The 21475-nt window shown below is 39.4% G+C and overlaps 1 protein-coding gene across 1 annotated transcript in view; it reads right to left on the minus strand.

Annotated features, from left to right (window-relative positions):
* LOC124142592 (serine/threonine-protein kinase Sgk1-like) overlaps positions 1 to 21475 on the minus strand; it is a 127413-nt gene that overhangs the window by 87777 nt on the left and 18161 nt on the right. The window contains exon 3 of the mRNA XM_046511169.2: positions 13505 to 13588. Within this exon, the coding sequence (XP_046367125.1) occupies positions 13505 to 13588 (84 nt within the window). The remainder of the gene's footprint in view (positions 1 to 13504; positions 13589 to 21475) is intronic.

Consider the following 21475-nt stretch of genomic DNA (forward strand, 5'->3'; position numbering starts at 1 on the left):
TCGGCACAGTCTGCCAGAGGACACATGTGAATACTGGTATACCAGTGAATTAATATGTGGGTCACAAGTGACAGAATATACCTCCACTGCTACCAAAACTGGGTTGGAATACTGATGAGAGATTGTCTTGTCAGGAGCATCTAGTGACTACATGCCCCAGGACACATACAGGGTTTCTCTGACATTAGGACAGCTGTCTCAGACAGCATGTTACTGACTGCCGGAGGCCTGACCTACTGGCCATATTCCAAAGAAGGGGAACAGAAGGCTCAGCATTAGGGGAAGTTGCCTCATTACATGACATACCCATACACCTACCCTTGATGTGACAAACCTACCCTTTGTGTGATAGACCTACCCTTGATGTGACAGACCTACCCTTGATGTGATAGACCTACCCTTGGTGTGATAGACCTACCCTTGATATGATAGGCCTACCCTTGATGTGATAGACCTACCCTTGATGTGATAGACCTACCCTTGTTGTGACAGACCTACCTTTGGTGTGATAGACCTACCCTTGATATGATAGGCCTACCCTTGATGTGATAGACCTACCCTTGATGTGATAGGCCTACCTTTGATGTGATAGACCTACCCTTGATGTGATAGACCTACCCTTGATGTGATAGAGCGACCCTTGGTGTAATAGAGCGACCCTTGATGTGACAGACCTACCCTTGGTGTGATAGACCTACCCTTGATATGATAGGCCTACCCTTGATGTGATAGACCTACCCTTGATGTGATAGAGCGACCCTTGATGTGATAGACCTACCCTTGATGTGATAGACCTACCCTTGGTGTGATAGACCTACCCTTGATGTGATAGACGTACCCTTGATGTGACAGACCTACCCTTGTTGTGATAGACCTACCCTTGATATGATAGGCCTACCCTTGATGTGATAGACCTACCCTTGATGTGATAGAGCGACCCTTGATGTGATAGACCTACCCTTGATGTGATAGACCTACCCTTGGTGTGATAGACCTACCCTTGATGTGACAAACCTACCCTTTGTGTGATAGACCTACCCTTGTTGTGACAGACCTACCCTTGGTGTGATAGACCTACCCTTGATATGATAGGCCTACCCTTGATGTGATAGGCCTACCCTTGATGTGATAGACCTACCCTTGATGTGATAGAGCGACCCTTGGTGTAATAGAGCGACCCTTGATATGATAGGCCTACCCTTGATGTGATAGACCTACCCTTGATGTGATAGAGCGACCCTTGGTGTGATAGAGCGACCTTTGATGTGACAGACCTACCCTTGGTGTGATAGGCATACCCTTGATGTGACAGACCTACCCTTGTTGTAATAGACAGACCCTTGATATGATAAATCACTTTCATTCACTGACTTGATAGACCCTCTCCCTTACAGATGTTTGATCCAAAGATAAGTTGACCACATTTGTTACAGTAAATATAAAATGTCAGAGAGTAATCTGTCTCGATCAAAACTGTCGAAACGCGATGCCTTTCGGCATAAAAGGCAAATCAGTGGTGACAACAATACGAATGGATCACTGAAAATCAGTGATGACACCAGGTGTTCCCCAAAAGGATAAGCATGTCCCACCCTAATGGTAGTACCAGTCACTTGCACTATTGGCATGAAAAAGTAAGCATTTATTTGTTGCCTGATTCCTCACAGCATAACTCCTACAACATGGCCGGCAACCTGTGAACAATCGAATCTTAACCAGACAATCCAGTGACATGATTACAACTTTCTTGATAGGGACGATTAGAAGTCGACATCTCAAACACGTCTCCCATCACCTCAATAGTGGGATAATGGACACATTTCCTGAAACTCTTGACAAAAATCAATTGCAGTTTAGGGATGGAAACAATTATTTTCAAGTGCCACAGGGACTGATGTTTAGATGTGCCCTTTGGAATTTAAGTGTGAGAACTTGGAGAATATTTTTTATCCATCTTCAAATTCTGTGAGTGTCATTTCACCATGAACAAGATAACGAAGATGTGTAATTTTGAAAAAGTCCCTACTTCCTATGGGCGGCCATTCTGTCAAAAAATACAAAGTTGAAATAAAGGACAAAAGTATGAAATAATAGTCAAATGTTACGAAAAAAAGTATTAAATGTTACGAAAAGACGTCATGTGAAAAGAATGAACAATGTGTAATAAAGAACGTCGGTGCACACGAAAGGACACTGCTAAAGGACATTGACAATAAAGTACGCCAGATGGCCCTGCAATTTGTAAAACACTCCGAGTTTAATCGTAACATTTGACTATTATATTGCGTACTTTGACCTTTATTTCAACTTTGTATTTTTTTAACCGACATCTGTTTGTTTTGCATTTTGAACTTAATTAGAATCTAGTAACAAGTAATACTTTATTCGCAACATTTGACTATTATTTTTGTCCTATATTTCAACTTTGCATTTTTTGACTGAATGGCTGCCCATAACTTCCTTTTGACTCCTATTCGAAAAACCATCCACAGCTGCTGTATCCCTTGGTTTACTTTATGAACCACATGTGACATTTAGCATGTCCATATCTTCATGTTTCATATGTCTGTCATGCTCGTGGGTTTCACCGAAGTGGTAAATGTCTGAGAACTGTATCACATCAGGCTTTCCTCCCACATTAAACTGACACACTGCGATATAACTGGAATACTGTTAAAAGTGGCGTTAAACCCAACTCATTCATTCATATGTCTGTCTCCCAGATACTAGAGCATATATTCATAAATGAATCCAACTCAAGTCTAGAATGATTTGGTAAGTCTAGGTTGCCTCAGCTCTGTAATTAAGCATTGCTCTGTGCACCATTTGGATTTATTTTGTTTTGTATTTTGTAGATTTTTAAAAACGATAACTTTATTTCTGGGACTAAACGATAGTCTAATTTTCTGTGAGTCTTGCCAGCTTATCATTTATCACTGGCTTCATAAATAAACATCATTCCAAGGTAAAATTGTTAAACTGGTTAACTGTGCCATTGGGATTTTAACTAGCAAACTTTGACATCACACTTGCGTGACCACCAATTTAGTAGGCTTTTGTGTATCCATTCCTTAAACCTCAATCACAAAAGAGGGCCAGTTTTACCGTCATGGCGCCAGCCATGGAATAACCCACCGTCTTTGATCAACCATTTCATTGGTAGGATTATTCCTAGTTTATTAAATGAAACTGTCTTTACATTCATGTGATGAGAATTATGGGTCTGACTGGAATAAATTGCATTGAATATTGCCCATACATTCACACTTTTACTCACTCGTACCTCAGAAACGTCAACATTGCACAACGGAAATGCCCTGATTCGTAATGATCATTACAAAGTATTCTGAGGCAGTAGCAAAGAAAGGATTAAAGTTTGGAAAGCAATCCACAAACTCTGATGCTAGTTCTACATTTACAGAGTTCTACAAACGTTCTTTGAATCAACGACTTTCAAAGACTGGATGAAAGTACACCATGTCTGTTACTACATCCCGATGTCCCCCGATGCATATGTACTCAGCTGATGACGTCTGCTCAAGCTGCTAAGAGCTACAGGATCACTTCTTTAAACTGCCTTATTGATTCCTTACTTCATATGAAAGCTATATAATTACAGTGCTGCAAGGTTGTCCACATGTTTGAGTCGAGTGAGAATATTTTAATGTCTTTTGGTGGCATCAGGTAAAAGAAAGTGACAAGAATTGTGTCTTAACACTTTAGCATTCTTTCTACATCGGAGCTTAGACCAAATGTTTTTATATCTCAGATAATGGATGATCTTGTGAAATATCCTCGGTGGTAGTTGGAGAAAATAAATCCTAGTTTGTACTGTGATCTGTTCTTCAACAATTTAGCTGGCATTTTTGCTATGTGCATGGCAGTTTGTCCAGCTTGCCTTTCACTTTATTCAATTTCATTATAATACAGACTGGACATGATAATTTTTGTTTACATTCCATGGAATTAAAAAAATAAGGTTCTTCATATTTTCCCCCCTTAAGATTGGTTGATCTGTAAACCAACTTTTATAAAATTTATTGGTGTGAGGTTTTCCTATATTGATGGAGTTACTTGTTAAATTCCCATTGGTCTGGGGATGGTGGGATAGGCCAGTGCTAGAAGAGTTGGGTTCGGCTTCAAACCAATAAGCATTTGACTTCAACTTGATGAAATATTTTCCTTTAGTTCCCTTTAAAACCTTTGATCTCTTCTTATAAGTGGATGTTTTATAGACATCAAAACAAGTTGAAACAACATGAAATACCCCAAAACATTCTACATGAGTATAGATCTGAGGTTTCAAACAACCTGGTAACGATGAGTGAGTGAGTGAGTGAGTGAGTGAGTGAGTGAGTGAGTGAGTGAGTGAGTGAGTGAGTGAGTGAGTAAGTGAGTTTGAAGTAAGAACACTTGAAGAGTATTTCAGTTATATATACTCACTGCCAAAAGAACTGCGAATGCCATACGTGTTGGTTTTTATATATTAAGAATTACTCATATTCAAGAGATATTTAGATTGGTTTGATGCACAAATGAATATATTGGTATGTTGTGTGAATCACACTCATGAACTCATCACATATGACGTCATAGATCCATGACTCGAGATGCACCCTTTGCCTTGTGCAGGATTAGCATGTAAAGTTTGGAAATCATGTGCAGCATATTGTGATAAGAACAAAGACACTCTGGCAACACTTGACTGACTGTTAGTTTTGTCATTAATTGGTACACATTGGAACATATCTTCTTAACAATACTTCTCTATATGTTTCTATGGTTAGTGTTTTGTTTGGCGTTGAGTATGTAAGGGTAACGGTGTGTCAACTTAATGTGGGCACCAAGTCCAAAGCTATAGTCATTTTATTAATTTATATAGGTAATTTAAGGTACCGACGTTTACTACAATATCTGAAAAACTATTGGACACAGTTGAACCAATCAACTCAAATCGAAAGGGTGCACGGGAATCACGCACGCACGAATACAGTGTTAGTGTTGGGCGTCTCAACGTGCTTGATTCCCGTGCACCCTTTCGATTTGAGTTGATTGGTTCAAATGTGTCATATGGCCCTGTGACACAGGGGTAGCATTATGCAGATAGCCGTTTCAATGAATGCTCGTTCCACCCATGACGAACAGGTCTGGTTGTTGATGAAATATAGTGATAGCTAAATAGACAGATTTTTTTATTCATGCACCCATTGTTTTTTAATGTAATATCCAGTTATGTATGACTGTTTAATAATCTCATACCAACTTTGACTGGAGTAGTTCCAATAGTTTTTCAGATATTGTAGTAAACGTCGGTACCTTAAATTACCTTCCAGACTATACACAGCTATATCATTTTTCATATGTCATTTTTGTTTGTTCTTTGTTTGCTATTTAATGCCGTAGTCATCAATATTCCAGCCATATGATGGCGGCCTGTAAATAATTGAGTCTGGACCAGACAATCCAGTGATTGACAATGTGAGCAATGATCCATGCCATTTGGGTAGGAGGACAGGCTATGAACCAAGTCGCAAAGACTGATCACCCAATCCATTCAGTCGCCTCTTATGACCAGCATAGACTGGCCATGGTGGTCTGCAAAATGGAAGGAAGCCTTGTACAATGACATGTACCACCAGAGCTCCAGATAAGCTTCGGTGTTGTGGGTATTTTACCCATGCATTTTAAAATCATTGGGTATCAGTAATTCTATCTGGGTATTCAAATTTCTGTTACCCACTAGTTTTTACACATATGGGTATTTAAGTTAAATATTTAACAAGTATTTGTCACAGAGTGACGAAATATCCCCCGCCTGTACACCATAGTACCAAATATGAAGACAATCCAGCGATTAGTTCTTGAGATATTGTGGCAACACCGTTTTCCAACTCCAAAAACAGATTTGCCTGCTGTGACCTTGAAAATGGGGTCAAGGTCACCAAAACCGACTGGTGTCTGCGGTGTCTGTATATACACCATAGTTCCAAATATGAAGACAATCCAGTGTTTAGTTCTTGAGATATCGCGGCAACACCGTTTTCCAACTCCAAAAGCAGATTTGCCTGCTGTGACCTTTAAAATGGGATCAAGGTCACCAAAACCGACTGGTGTCTGCGGAGTCTGTATATACACCATAGTTCCAAATATGAAGACAATCCAGTGTTTAGTTCTTGAGATATCGCGGCAACACCGTTTTCCAACTCTAAAAGCAGATTTGTCTGCTGTGACCTTGAAAATGGGATCAAGGTCACCAAAACCGACTGGTGTCTGCGGAGTCTGTATATACACCATAGTTCCAAATATGAAGACAATCCAGTGTTTAGTTCTTGAGATATCGCGGCAACACCGTTTTCTAACTCCAAAAGCAGATTTGCCTGCTGTGACCTTGACAATGGGGTCAAGGTCACCAAAACCGACTGGTGTCTGCGGTGTCTGTATATACACCATAGTTCCAAATATGAAGACAATCCAGTGTTTAGTTCTTGAGATATCGCGGCAACACCGTTTTCCAACTCCAAAAGCAGATTTGCCTGCTGTGACCTTTAAAATGGGATCAAGGTCACCAAAACCGACTGGTGTCTGCGGAGTCTGTATATACACCATAGTTCCAAATATGAAGACAATCCAGTGTTTAGTTCTTGAGATATCGCGGCAACACCGTTTTCCAACTCTAAAAGCAGATTTGTCTGCTGTGACCTTGAAAATGGGATCAAGGTCACCAAAACCGACTGGTGTCTGCGGAGTCTGTATATACACCATAGTTCAAAATATGAAGACAATCCAGTGTTTAGTTCTTGAGATATCGCGGCAACACCGTTTTCCAACTCTAAAAGCAGATTTGTCTGCTGTGACCTTGAAAATGGGATCAAGGTCACCAAAACCGACTGGTGTCTGCGGAGTCTGTATATACACCATAGTTCCAAATATGAAGACAATCCAGTGTTTAGTTCTTGAGATATCGCGGCAACAAACAGGTGGGACGTACGGACGGACGTACGGACGTACGTACGGACGGTCGTGAATACTATATTCCCCGCTTCGCGCTTTCGCGCGGCGGGGGATAAAAACACTATTCATCTAGTCCCTGCAAACTGGTGTTGTGTGGGTTCGAGAGCTTTATAGGACTCAAAAATACCACGTTACTGCCACAAGAATGTGTGATGGCAAATGATCATGATGTAACTGTCAAGGTTGGCGGAATGCCCGTTTATAATTTCAAAATAAGTTGCTGATTTGCTAATCAAATACGCAGGGTTACTTCACAATATTTTGATGATACGCACTAGTTTTATTTTTGTAGAGTATCTGTAATATTCGTTGCGTATTTAATACGCTTGGATTTTATTTTACTGCATATTTCTGCATTTCTGATGCGTATTTTACGCAGATACGCAGCTAATCTGGAGCTCTGTACCACATTTGTATGGTGCTCATGTGAACAATGATCACTTCCACATGGAATTAGATCCATCTGGAACAACCTTTTCCAGCGATAATGTGCCGTGGAAACATTTTCCTGTTAAAAACTGTCTTGGGTAATAATTCCCCGACAGAAAATAGTACAAAAGAACAATTTCACTACAGGAACAGATACTCATTGATGCTCAGACCAGAAATCATTATTACAAAAATCTGGAACCAGTGGATCCTGGTATGGCTAAGGGACATAACTCTACATGCAGCATCTTAGACCAACAGTCCCCCTCCTAGAGATGTCAGAGTATCAACTCTAAAAGTTCAAGAATACAATTATTTCTTCATATTGTCAAAAACATCCCAAATTACCAAATCCAAAATTATTGCCTTTTCAGAAAAGCTATAAACATTTATGATTACACAGCACACTGCAATAACAGCAATAAACACTGACACATGCCTTATAGAGTAAAGTCATTCACTCCCTTCTTTCTACAATGTAGCAGTTGTTACTGCGACAATGTTCTGTCATTCTGTCAGCATTGTGTGCTCCACAGCAGCACTACATTGACATATTATATATGACCAGGTGTGATACTACATAACTTAACACCCAGAGTCTGGCCTGTGTTTCTCGTTGAATGACTTTCTTGTGTGTATTGATTTTGATATGGATATTTAGCTATCTAGGTTTTCTTTAGGAAAATCAATAATCTAATGTTCAGTATATCAGCTGTAAATGCTGCAACAGGAATATAATATTCATTTCTGCCAAATCCTTAAGGAAAAGAGTTTTGAATTATGGTAGTTATGTAAACTTTGTACTAAATTATTTTGCTGCCTCTAAACAATTAAAGCAACATTATCTTATATCTAAACATGCATAATCACCACACAATATTTATGCAGAAAATAAGTTTGGCTAAAAGACAATTGGTTTCAATAGTTTAAATGATGACACATACTCAGCTAACACTATACATGACAACAAATTCAGTTACCTCTGAAGATCAAATTAATTCATCTGAAACATCTGTTTTAATTTATTTAGTTTCCCCAAAACTGACCACAAATTTCACACCCCAAAATATAAACAAAGAAGAAATCAAATCTGTACAAATTAGTCTTGAAGTGTTTTTACTTCAGACCCACAAAATGACATCCAACACACATCAACTGGTCCAGCACAGCCAGCAGAAGCGTAATGATAAAAACATATAATAAACTACTTTACAATTAAGGTCCTAGGATTTAATAATAAACAATGACCCAAGCCAACAAATGACAGTCTAAGTGCCTTGGAGCCCAATATCACAGGGCATCTTAACATCATGACATCGAAAGTGAATTTAAGTGAGTGAAGACTGTCATTGCACTAAGACTGCATGCCTCAGTGGTAGGGTAAGATTGTTTTGTGAAACATTGTGACATGCCCTGCATATGGGTGAGTGAGTGAGTTTGATTTTACGCCACTTTTAGCAATATTCCAGCAATATCACGGCAGGGGAACACCAGAAATGGGCTTCACACATTGTACCCATGTCGGGAATCGAACCCGGGTTTTCAGCGTGACGAGCGAACGCTTTAACCACCAGACCACTCGACCGCCCCGTCCTGCATAAGGAATACCTACAAACAGGGCCCAAGTTGACAATAAGTTGTAGCAGGATCACGAGGGGTACATGGGGTTTTCTGCATCCAGCGTTAAGTTTTATACTACAAGATGGAGGTGAGTTGCATGAAACCAAAAGAGGGAAAGAAAAACCCATGTACCCAGAGGGTGAGGTGAGGTGAAATTGAGTTTAACGTTGCGTCCAAGATTACTGCACTTATATAGCGACGTGCATGCACGTGTATGTGTGTGTGTGGCTGCTTGTACTAGTCCGGACTGATGCCGATTTATAGTGCTAGCTCACTGAGATACCATGCCGCAGTTTAACATGAATACCGCACTCAGACACAGTATACTGACTCCAAGCCGACCAGTCCTTGTTTTAGCCCCTTAATGCTGAGTGCCAGACAGGGTAACAACAAGTACCATCTTTTAACGTCTTTTTGTATGACGCGGCCCGGGATCGAACCCTGGACCTTCCGCTCTCCGGGCGGACGCTCTACCACAAGACCACGGAGGCGGTCGTACCCAGAGGGATACTGTTACAACAAATGTATCTCACCGACATGTTATAACCTGCTATTGTGAAAAAATTAAAACAAATTCAAAATTGATTGAAAACAGCTGTTCGTTTGAGATTAGGTTAACTTGTGCTATGACATTGGCTTTCATAGACTCATAAAATGTTTGCGGCTTTTGCTTTGAAGCAGGGTATTTATTCTCCCTTGCAGGCAGGATACATAGTATTTTACCATGATCACGCGGACCAATCAGATCTGGTCATTCTGATATGGAGGTATGATAAAGTTTTTTAACGCTACGACATGGAAAGTAAGTTAGGTGAGGGATGAAAGCCACAGCACTCATATTGGTGCAGTGTAAGATTGTTTGTGAAACAGGGCCCAAGTCAGATGCCCTGCATATAGAATACCGTATTCGACGTAATAAGCGCCCCGCTCTAATAAGCGCCCACGGCGATATTTGCTAGTATATTGGCTAGTGAAAAATCCCAATTAGCACCCCTTCCGATTGATCAATGTTCACAAGAATTATTTGTTCGCGTATAATACACACTCGTGTGTTACATGCACCCTTAATTATGGGCAATTAAATTCTGGAAAAATATATCTGTCGTATATAAACATTTCAGCCTGTCTGCATAAACCACGAAATTTACCTTTCAACTCTGTTTTTTTTCCACCAAAATAATATTCTAATAAGAGCCCCCTATTTCTAATTTTGAAAGCGCCCCGGGCGCTTATTACGTCGATTACGGTAGGTCCTTCAACAGGGCCCTGCAGTCTGAATGCTCTGACATCGTAAATAAATGTTGGAATCTCATTGGAGTCAGAGCATTAAGCATGCTAGCAGTATCACTCTGGGTACATGTTTTTTTTTCTTTCCCTCTTTTGGTTTCATGCAACTCACCTCCATCTTGTAGTATAAAACTTAACGCTGAATGCATAAAACCCCCTGTACCCCTCGTGATCCTGCTACAACTTATTGTCAACTTGGGCCCTGTTTGTAGGTATTCCATATGCAGGACGGGGCGGTCGGGTGGTCTGGTGGTTAAAGCGTTCGCTCGTCACGCTGAAAACCCGGGTTCGATTCCCGACATGGGTACAATGTGTGAAGCCCATTTCTGGTGTTCCCCTGCCGTGATATTGCTGGAATATTGCTAAAAGTGGCGTAAAATCAAACTCACTCACTCACCCATATGCAGGGCACGTCACACTGTTTCACAAAACAGTCTTACCCTACCACTGAGGCAGTCATAGTGCAATGACCATCTTCACTCACTTAAATTTACTTTCGATGTCATGATGTTATAAGACTACCTTTTGCCCAGGGTGCCATTGTACAATGCGATCTTAGCACTAAGGTGATCATGACTCTCTTATTATAGACATACGACAGTTGTGGCGCGCTAAGGTTATTTTGTACAATGGCACCTGGGTCATATAATTCAACACATCCCAGTTTCATAAGGTGTTCTTGGAGCCATGAGTGTCACAGATGCCTGTTAAAGTATAGGAATAATAACTGTCAGGGTTCTATGAGCCTTGATTGAATGAAACCCTCGAAAAGTCCACCAATGGTAGATAACAGCAATATATTACAGACAAATCCTCCAATGGTAGATAACAGCAATATATTACAGAAAGCTGTGCAACTAGATGTAATGACAGTCTGAACTCTCGACATACATAAACAATGGATGTGCTCTGTCCCCTGAGACAATAGAGACTGCAGTGCATGGAGACAAAGAGGACATTCACAGTACAAGATATAGTAATTTCAGAACCTGACAATGTACTGAACTTAAAATTCAAAATACATGCAATAGATGAGTGAGTGAGTGAGTGAGTGAGTGAGTGAGTGAGTGAGTGAGACTCAACATCCCTCTAAAACTTCTATCACAGCCTGTCAGCTTGATGTAGGAGGAAAGCCCTAAGTGAATCAGGCCTAAGTGTTACCAATTTAAGAGATTTGCAGAACACTAATTCCTATAATCTGATCTATTGATCTATGATGTTCTTTTCTAGTTCACAATCTAATTATCATACTGAACATTAAACCATCTACTGACACATTAACTTGCACTTTAAAAAAAACATTGTCGAGCTGAGTAAATATTTAATCACAGAAAAGAAAGGAGTGATGTCGTTTCTCTAGACCACAAACAGATTTGAACGACCTGCAGCATCTACAAACATTCATTGAACTAAATAATTCACTGGAATGGCCCTTGAGCAAGCAGGCATTCAGTTGAACAATAACTAGCTCTGTTCGTGTTATTTCTGTCAGAGTGTACCATTAATCGAAGAGAATATTTCTGATTCCTACTGCACAGTGTGGCCAGAGCATGATATGGCTGTAGTATCACTGACACAGTAATGCATGGTAGAGTAGGTTATGTGAGACGGGAAATACCGTAAATAGTTGAATAACTGTTACCTGTACTTCCAGGACAACATAAACTATGTCACGTGACACAGTGATGACTGATTATTTTGGTCACACTTGTGGTCACAGAATGTTTTGCAAAATAAATGACTACAGTCAAATTCTAAATTAACAAGGAATTCACAAATTCATTTTCAAATAACTGAATTTTGATGTTCACATAAGCAGGATTGTTGATGTCTTTCAAAGGGGATGTGAACTCATCTCACAATGTGTGTTTGTTGTTTAATGCTGTATTCAACAATATTTGATCTAATCCAGTGATTGACCTTATGAGCATCAGTTGTCACTAGCCAATTTAGAATGCCTGAGCACCCAATCTCATTAATCGCCCCTTACAAGCAAGGGTTGCTGAAGACCAATTCTAACCTGTATCTTCATCATAAAAGAGCCAATTAACCGTCCTATTCAACTTTGTTAAGTTCAGAGCTGAAAGTACCTGAAATACATGCTGTCGCAGAGAATCAAGAAACGAATATATGACAGAGTGTTTAATACAAGATTTACGGTAAATTCGGCTACCCGATTAAAAGAAGAAAAAATATGATAAAATGCTGTCTTCATCATCTTAGCGATTTTCTGAGAGTGGTTGAGAGAAATGTAAACAGCTTCCATGACCAAAATACATCCATGTTTGTCTCGGCTATTCTTGGCAGTTGTCATTGTTAAAGGTCACAGATAGTGACACAATCATTCTCTAAATATATGTCTTTTATAAAGAGCAACCGACAAGTTCTTTTCACAGGCTCATTTGTCTGAATTAATCTTTGACATGAAATAGGTTCTCTTGACAGAAACCAGTAAGTGATCAATAGCCATTGCGAGGCAGTTAGCAGGCATTTCTGGACCAGGCTTTCATGGTAATCTTACTTTTATAGTTTTCTGTGAACAGATTTAGATGCCATATATGAATATAATCCACAGGTTTCTGTTTGCCTTCTCACCAGAGCAGCTGAGTGAGCCCTGTAACACTATTTCTGTGAATGTCTCATTTGTTATGAATATATCCAGAATAACCTGATCATGTCACTTTGAAAAATCTAAGATAAAACAATTATGGGATAAAAAAAACCCAACAAAACAAATATCTATGAAACAAAAGAATCATTACCTTTCTGTAAGTTTTTTGTTTAATCAGGTATAAAATTTGTAATAAAATGTTGAAAAATGTAATAAATAAAGACAGACTACCTATAACAGAAAAATGAAATGACATTTCTATCAATAATTCTGCAAATGTACGAGAGAAAATAGCATCAATACGTGTACTAAATGTAAGGTAATACATCAGCAGTAGACTGAAAACCTTTCTTTACAACACACCTGGTATATCGGTGTGTTATAACAAGTAACCTGATCAAGATGTAGATCTGATCTGTGTTAGGATGCTTCTAGAGTTAATGTGTATGCAAGATTCAAATCTTGTTTTATTTTATTTCGTGGCTGACTATTTTTACAAGAACATAACAAATCTCACATAAGAAACGAACAAAAATAAAAACATACCTTTTCATACAGCGAATGAAATTCATTGTATCTTCTAAAGATGAACCACGATTGTTCGTCCGCATTGACAACCACTTTGTACACCTGCAAGGGGAGAAATCGACATATCATGTCAAGAAAACGTCTCTTGGAACGAAAGTTACTTTTTTTTCTTCTCCCCATTGTTAAGCAATCAATTTCGGTAATTCTGCAGTCACAGGTCAGATGTTGTAGTACAGAGAACCCAAACTGTTGCTTTTATCACAGAACATTTGTCCACAGTTGACAGATCCAAAACTGTTGCTTTTATCATAGAACATTTATCCACAGTTGACAGGGACCGAAAACTGTTGCTTTTATCACAGAATGTTGGTCCACAGTTAACAGAACAAGTCATCATTGCCATGCAAACTAAGCATCTGCTTGCAATATGAATAAACACCGAGATTCCAGCACTTCATAGCATCATATCCCACACAATATGTAGCCATGACATATCTAGGATAACACCCTAGGTTACTCTCCCTCCACGTTCAACTATTGGGAGATTCATGCATGGTGGTGAGTCTCCATCTCACTGCCTCACTGTTTGTGTGTAGCTCTCTACAGCGCGATTGATCGAGCAAATGAATGAACTGGCATCAGCCGCTGGTGACATCACTCCACCATTATAATACACCAGATTATGTTCTCATTAGCCAGGCATGCACGACTTCATTGAGGCGATGAGCTTGTTGACAGGGCGCTGGCCTGTGGAACGTAACGTGATGTCATCTGTGACAAATTTGACCAGTACTGGCAGGAATGTATCAGTCGACAATCTGGGGCCAGTTTACTCAATCTTAACACTCAGGTCCTGGAGGGGACGGGATTTCAATATTTGGCAAGACAATACCTTTGTGTTTATTTCAGCGGTTTCCTTTCCACTGAGTGGAGAACTGTCAACTTTTTGTGGATTAAGCTTAGAAAGGAGATTTGGTTAATCAGCTGAATACAAAGGATGATAATTGTTAAGATACTGATGGTGGTGTTTGACCTCTCTGCTGTGGTCTATAGACTTGTTCACTGCTAATGTTTATTTCCATGCAGATCTCTTGATAAATGGGCCCCAAAGTTTACATAACCTGTAGATATGTTAATGTCAGAGAACTTTCCTTAGACCAAGTCATTAACTGATTGTATTAACAGGTGTTGTAACACAACAAATAACAAACCCTCAATGCAATAATATAATATTTACTCCAAACATAAAAATTAAATTTTAGTGATCACAAGGGAAGGTACTGAAATCAAACAAATAGGTTTGGCTGTTTTTATGCTGTAAATTCTTTTTTTATCATGAGTAATTTTTTTTTTTAAATTATCAAAATAATAAACAGGATGACATCCTCGATTATCCAGGGTATTACATCTCCATTCTATTAGAATAGATACCATGGACCAATTTTCTAAATTTGGGGGGTCATGATTTTCTTTACACTAATACAGTTGAGTTCTTTCTGTTTTATATCAATTGACACAGTTTTTAATCTATGCAGGAAGCGTCAATTTAGAAATTATTAAGGAAACATGAGAATCCATACAAGTCAATGTCCATTCCAGGCAACTTGGAGGACCTGGACGTTCAGGCTAGAAGGATCAAATTAAAATTGTAGTCAGTATGTTATTGCTTCACTCAGGAAATTATTGAGTTAAATATGCAGGAATTACGTGTCATGTAAAACCCTGAGCACAGAATTTCTTGCCCTCATCAGCTCGATATCCGATCCAATCAAACGCCTCTTCTGTATGAGAGTTCGGCATACATCTAGATTAAAAACAGCAGCAGCATCCGAGTGAGTTCTCAAATTATTTAAATGCATCAAAGTACTGTTATAATTAAGTTTTCGCTGGGAAAGATGATTCCTGTGTATGGCGGAGGAGTGTCGTTTTGCTACAAGATTTTCGCATTGTATTTTCAACGGCATGCAAAAGTTGAGACGAGTACTGGTGATACCACTGACTGCGTAAATCCTGAAATGACAGCATAATTTGATTGGGAATCGGTTTCAAAAGCATTGTGTCCTCGAAACAAGGACAATGTGGCGAATGGGTCCAGTGTATACATCATAATAGAATGGAAGATATAATACACTGGACAAACAAGGATGGTAGGATAAACAATTAATGATCTTGGTAATAACGAAAAAGGGATGTGTTATTCTAATTATACAACATGGGAGCATGGACATTAGCGTGACACTACTCCAATGCTACACATCATGATTCCTACACAGACAGGAATGGTTGAGTATAAATGTTTTGCTACCACAAATAACACATAACTTAACCTTTTCATGAACACCTGGTGTCACTACTGATTTTTAGTGAACCATTCATTAACTTTTTATGACTCCTTTGCCTTTTACAACCTCTGGAATCTGTTCCACCGTATTTTAAAAAATGATTATCCTCTGGCGTAGTCGATTTGAATTTATCAATATCTAAACCTGCACTTGTACAGATGAATGTTTATCTTATTTTGTAACAAAAAATATTTATTAGAAACTTTGTTTGTAGTGGTTAAGGAAGTAGCATAGAAGAAGTGCCAGATTTTCACCAACGCATTTCACTCTTAGTGTTTCCATATACCGTATGAAGTGTCCTGCTCCAAACAGCACCCCCTTACTAACTTCTTAACGAATCTGTATGTAATCTCTAACAGTGCCCTGACAAAGGGCTCCGGAGCGGAACATAATTACTTGGTAACTACATGTATCATCGAAAATGTTTTAGTTTCATTGACTTTGGAGCTAAGTCTGTTCACTACCACTCAAACTTTGAAAACAGATTTAACTTGCTGCTTATGTTTTTAATAAGCGCACCCCTTTTGTCAATTTTCTAAGTGCCGGAGCGGAACATAATTACTTGGTAACTACATGTATCATCGAAAGTGTTTTAGTTTCATTGACTTTGGAACTAAGTCTGTTCACTACCACTCAATCTCTGAAAACAGAAAAAGCGCACCCCTTTTGTCAATTTTCTAAGCGCTTATTACAGTAAATATGGTAGTACATATGCTGGGTCAGTGTGGCTAGCATAGATCGCTGAACACTTGAAACGACCAGTACTTGTGCTATAATAGATAAGTTACCAGATGCAACTAATGGCGTATCAAGTAGTATAATCAATGAAAATGTTGTTAACTCATTCACTGCTCCAATGCTTTATTCTCATGATCAGTTTGTGTGACAAACAGAATATGCTAATTTGCCATCCAATTATACGGTTCTGTTTTCAATAGAATTCATGTAGCTAGAATACTGGTGATTCACCATGAATAGGTGAGTACGGTACATGAAAGGAATGATAAACTGCTTAACCAGAAAATACATATACCTACAGTACTTAGATAAAAACCTACACGCTATGAGGAAATAAGGAATATCTTTCTCGATTGAAATAATTGTGTATGTTCCGAACATTGAAATCACTATCAGCTATATCCTTGGCCCTATGTTTTTAATATCATTATTAACATAATAACATAACACTGCAAGTACTTGAAATAAAGATTGATTGATTGATTGAATACTGCAAGAGCAATATACAACAAATTGAGCACATATAATTATATATAGTATGAATTTTGGTTATAAGCCAATAAAACATAAATCTACTCAATATATCATTAATAATACCATTATGTACCACAGCAAAAACAATTTAAATACATTAGTAACAACATATCAACCATCCGACCATGTACACCATATTCATATTCAGCACGTATATAATTTGTTTTTTTGTTTTAAACCGTAAATACATAAATCTACACAAAATATCACTGATAACACCATTACGTACCACTGCAGAAGCAGTTTCGGCTACATAAGTAACAACACATCAACCATCTGACCATGTACGCCATATTCAGACCTGTGAAGATCCGGGGTAGAATAGGTCTTGAGCAACCCATGCTTGCAGTGAAAGGCGTTATGCTTGTCAAAAGAGGTAACTAATGGTCAGGCTCGCTGACTTGGTTGATATATGTCATCGTATCCCAATTCTGTGGATCGATGATCATAATATCAATCACTGGATTGTCTGGTCCAGAACGATTATCTACAGACCGCTGTATAGCTGGAATATTGCTGAGTGCGGCGTAAAACAACAAACAAACAAACACCTTATTCAGCCTGTGTATTATTTGATTTTGGTATTAAGCCAAAATAACATAAATCCACATAGAATATCAATTTCAGATAGATCCGTTACAGTACATCAGTCCCCTGACAGTGTACAACATATTCAGCACATGTACATGATTTGATTTTTGGGCTAGCACTGCCAGGTCCAGTGTTAATGTGGTTACATGTGGATTTGTACCATCAGTGCTGATGAAGCTGCCAGTGATCTAACATCCATGTGTGATGAAAGCCAGACATGGTGGGAACAGACTGTCTGCAACATCAGCCACACATCAGTTGTTTAACGCCGCACTCAGCATTATTCCAGTAATTGACATCATGAGCATTGATCCATGCAATTGGGATACGATGACATGCATCAACTAAGTCAGCGAGCCTGTTCATCTGATCCTGTTAGTCGCCTCTTATGACAAGCATAGTCGCCTTTTACGGCAAGCATGGGTTGCTGAAGACCTATTCTACCCCGGATCTTCACGGGTTTAATGGTTAATTTGTTTGCCTACCATGCACATGACATACTTTCACAAACAAGTAAACACAGTCATGAAGGAATGTTATTGATGCTGCTGCTGCTGCTGCTGCTGGTGATGATGATGATGAAGGTCCAAAGTAGTGAGTATTTGGAAAAAATTAAACTTTTAATATAGATACCTATTGGCCACATTTGAACACATTATAGCATCATTGAGATACCATTGCTGGGAACAACAAAGCAACATGTCAGCTTTGTCCACCTTCGGATTTCAGAGGTGATATTGTTAATGTAAAACTTTATGACAGACGGGTGACAGACAACAGACAGCGCAACAATATATAAGCTCAATTAAGCCTTTGGTTCAAACAGGCGAAGAATTCCACCAACACACATGACACAGGCTGCACAATTTGTCTTAGTTCAGTTCTATAACACAGGCTCCTCACACCAGCATAACATAACATAACCTTCGTAATCACTGCTGGCATCCACAACAATAACAACACCATGATAAGCATGCTTCAGGCTAACACTGTTATTCATCATTACGATGACAAGCTTTCAGGTAGATATTACCTGTAGCAACAAGCGGGCAGCCATGCATGAAAATGCCAACATTGTCATTAAACAGTCATTATCTGCCTGATTGTAATTATGTCAATGGTATCGAGTTTAGTGTCACAGCTTATAACGTATGAGCTGTAATTTAGGGCAGATATATGTAGCGATAGGTTATTTGTTCAGTCGTCGATAAGTGTCAACATAAAAACCTGGAGCTGAAGGTCGTTCTGCATTATCATGTAACTGAGTAATCAATCTTCGTTCCAAGGTCGCATGTACACGTGCATCGTATATAGCAATAGAAAAATGCTTTCTCATCGAAACTCTCCTGTTGCATGTAAACAGGAATGTAAGAATGACTGAACATCTTAATAAGCATGAGTCATCAAAGAGGTGAGGTGAAATTGGGTTTAACATCGCGTCCAAGATTATTGCACTTATAGAGCGACGTGCATGCACGTGTGTGTGTGTGTGGCTGCTTGTACTCGTCCGGACTGATGCCGATTTATAGTGCTAGCTCACTGAGATACCATGCCGCATTTTAACATGAATACCCCACTCAGACACAGTATACTGATAGCCGACCAGTCCTTGTTTTAGCCCCTTAATGCCGAGCGCCAGACAGGGTAACAACAAGTACCATCTTTTAACGTCTTTTGGTATGACGCGGCCGGGGATCGAACCCCGGACCTTCCGCTCTCTGGGCAGACACTCTACCACAAGACCACGGAGGCGGCGAGTCATCAAAGAAAGTGTTATCCCAAATATAATGTCTGTTACATTTGACCACTTTCTAAAAGGCATTGTGTGTTCACAGCTTTCGACCATGGGAGCCGTGCCAATTTAAACTTGTCAGAGGGGTACACAAAGTATGTGATCTAGACTACCAGTTGTCAGACTTTCATATCTGTGGAAGCCTTGGTGGCTGAGTGGGTTAGATTGCTGACTTTGTGTGCTGGCGATTAGGTGTCATACTCGTCACGATATGGCTGAAATAATGCCGATGTGACGTTAAATTTTAACTCACTCACTCACTCATGTCATCATATCTGTTTTTAAAGATTTGTTTGTGTTTTTGTCATCTGTAAATAATCAAATCTGGACCTCAACCCAGAGATTGACATCATGGATCATTGGGATACGATGACATGAATCAACCAAGTCAGTGAGCCTGACCAGCTGATCCAATTCAAGGGTGGATCCAGCATTTTTAAAAGGGAAGGGTCCAAAATATCAAAATCCTCTCTCAGATAAATGTACTGCCTACAACATACTACATCTAAAGACCAATTCTAACCTGGATCTTCACATCATGGGGAATCTTACAAGCATCTTGGGGATGTAGGCTGACTGGTGGTTCAACCTTCACTCGTCACACTGATCAAATCGGTTTGGTTTAGTTTGTTGGTTGTTTAACGCCGCACTCAGCAATATTCCAGCTATATGACGGCGGTCTGTAAATAATTCATTCTGGACCAGACAATCCAGTGATAAATGTCATGAGCAACAATCCACGCAATTGGGATCGATGACATGCATCAACCAAGTCAGCGAGCCTGACCACCCGATCCCGTTAGTCGCCTTTTACAACAAGCATAGTCACCTTTTACAGCAAGTATGGGTTGTTGAAGACCTATTCCACCCCGGCGTCTTCACAGGCCTGATCAAATTGGTACATTGTGTGAAGCTCATCTCTTGAAAAAAACGTGGCGTAAAATCATACTCATTCATTCTAGTACTCTCTAGAAATAATTGGCAACCCAATAAATTATTTTTCAATATATACATTAGAAATGTTAAAGACCCCTGTGCTATCTTCTCCAAGTGGCCATTTTATCACCAGATCAAGAACTACCACATGTAGAGTCACTCACCAAATCTCACCAAGACTCATTAATATTCATAATCTCTGCTTCATAACAGTCCTTTGTAGGCCAGATCAAAGGCAGAGTACATGATCAATAGATAGATGATGTTGTGCACCGACGTTCAAAAGGCGACTAATGGGATCAGGAAGTCAGGCTCGCTGACTTGGTTGATGCATGTCATCGTATCCCAATTACGTTGATTGATGCTCATGATGTCAATCACTGGATTGTCTAGTCCAGACTTGATTATTTATAGACTGCCGTCATATAGCTGGAATATTGCTGAGTGAGGCGTTAAACAACAAACAAAAAAACAAACATTTCTTTCTGGTATATATTCTGTTAAAAGTTCAAAAATCATTTCACAACATACAACGATGATTAATTTCTACTAAAACTTCCAGTTAACTTATTCCTTATGTGCTGAAACTGACTGTGATAAAAGCCAGGACAGATACAACATAATGATCCAAGCACGAAATCTCCCTGTTTCCGTCAAGGGCAGTTCACAGTGCAATCATTCAATATTAACATCTGGTCAATGTATCTAATTTCAGTAATTGTGGACCAGCCAGTACTGGTCATAGCGCCTGGCACCCTACACCTTATAATCCATAGTCCTGTCATGCCTCTACGTGCTACCTTGTGATGTTTTAATAGCAAAACCTTTCAGGTCTGATAGATTAGAATGCGATAGAGACTGACTTTTAATGTGTGTAGAGGAGTGAGTGAGTGAGTGGATGTGTGAGTGAGTGAGTGGATGTGTGCGTGAGTGAGTGGATGTGTGAGTGAGTGAGTGAGTGAGTGAGTGAGTGAGTGGATGTGTCTGTGAGTGGATGTGTTGGTGAGTGAATGAGTGAGTGAGTGAGTGGGATTTTATGCCTCTTCCAGCAATACC

This window comes from Haliotis rufescens, unplaced genomic scaffold (genome assembly GCF_023055435.1).
Source record: "Haliotis rufescens isolate VD_foot unplaced genomic scaffold, xgHalRufe1.0.p SCAF_2, whole genome shotgun sequence".
Classification (NCBI taxonomy): Eukaryota; Metazoa; Mollusca; class Gastropoda; order Lepetellida; family Haliotidae; genus Haliotis; species Haliotis rufescens.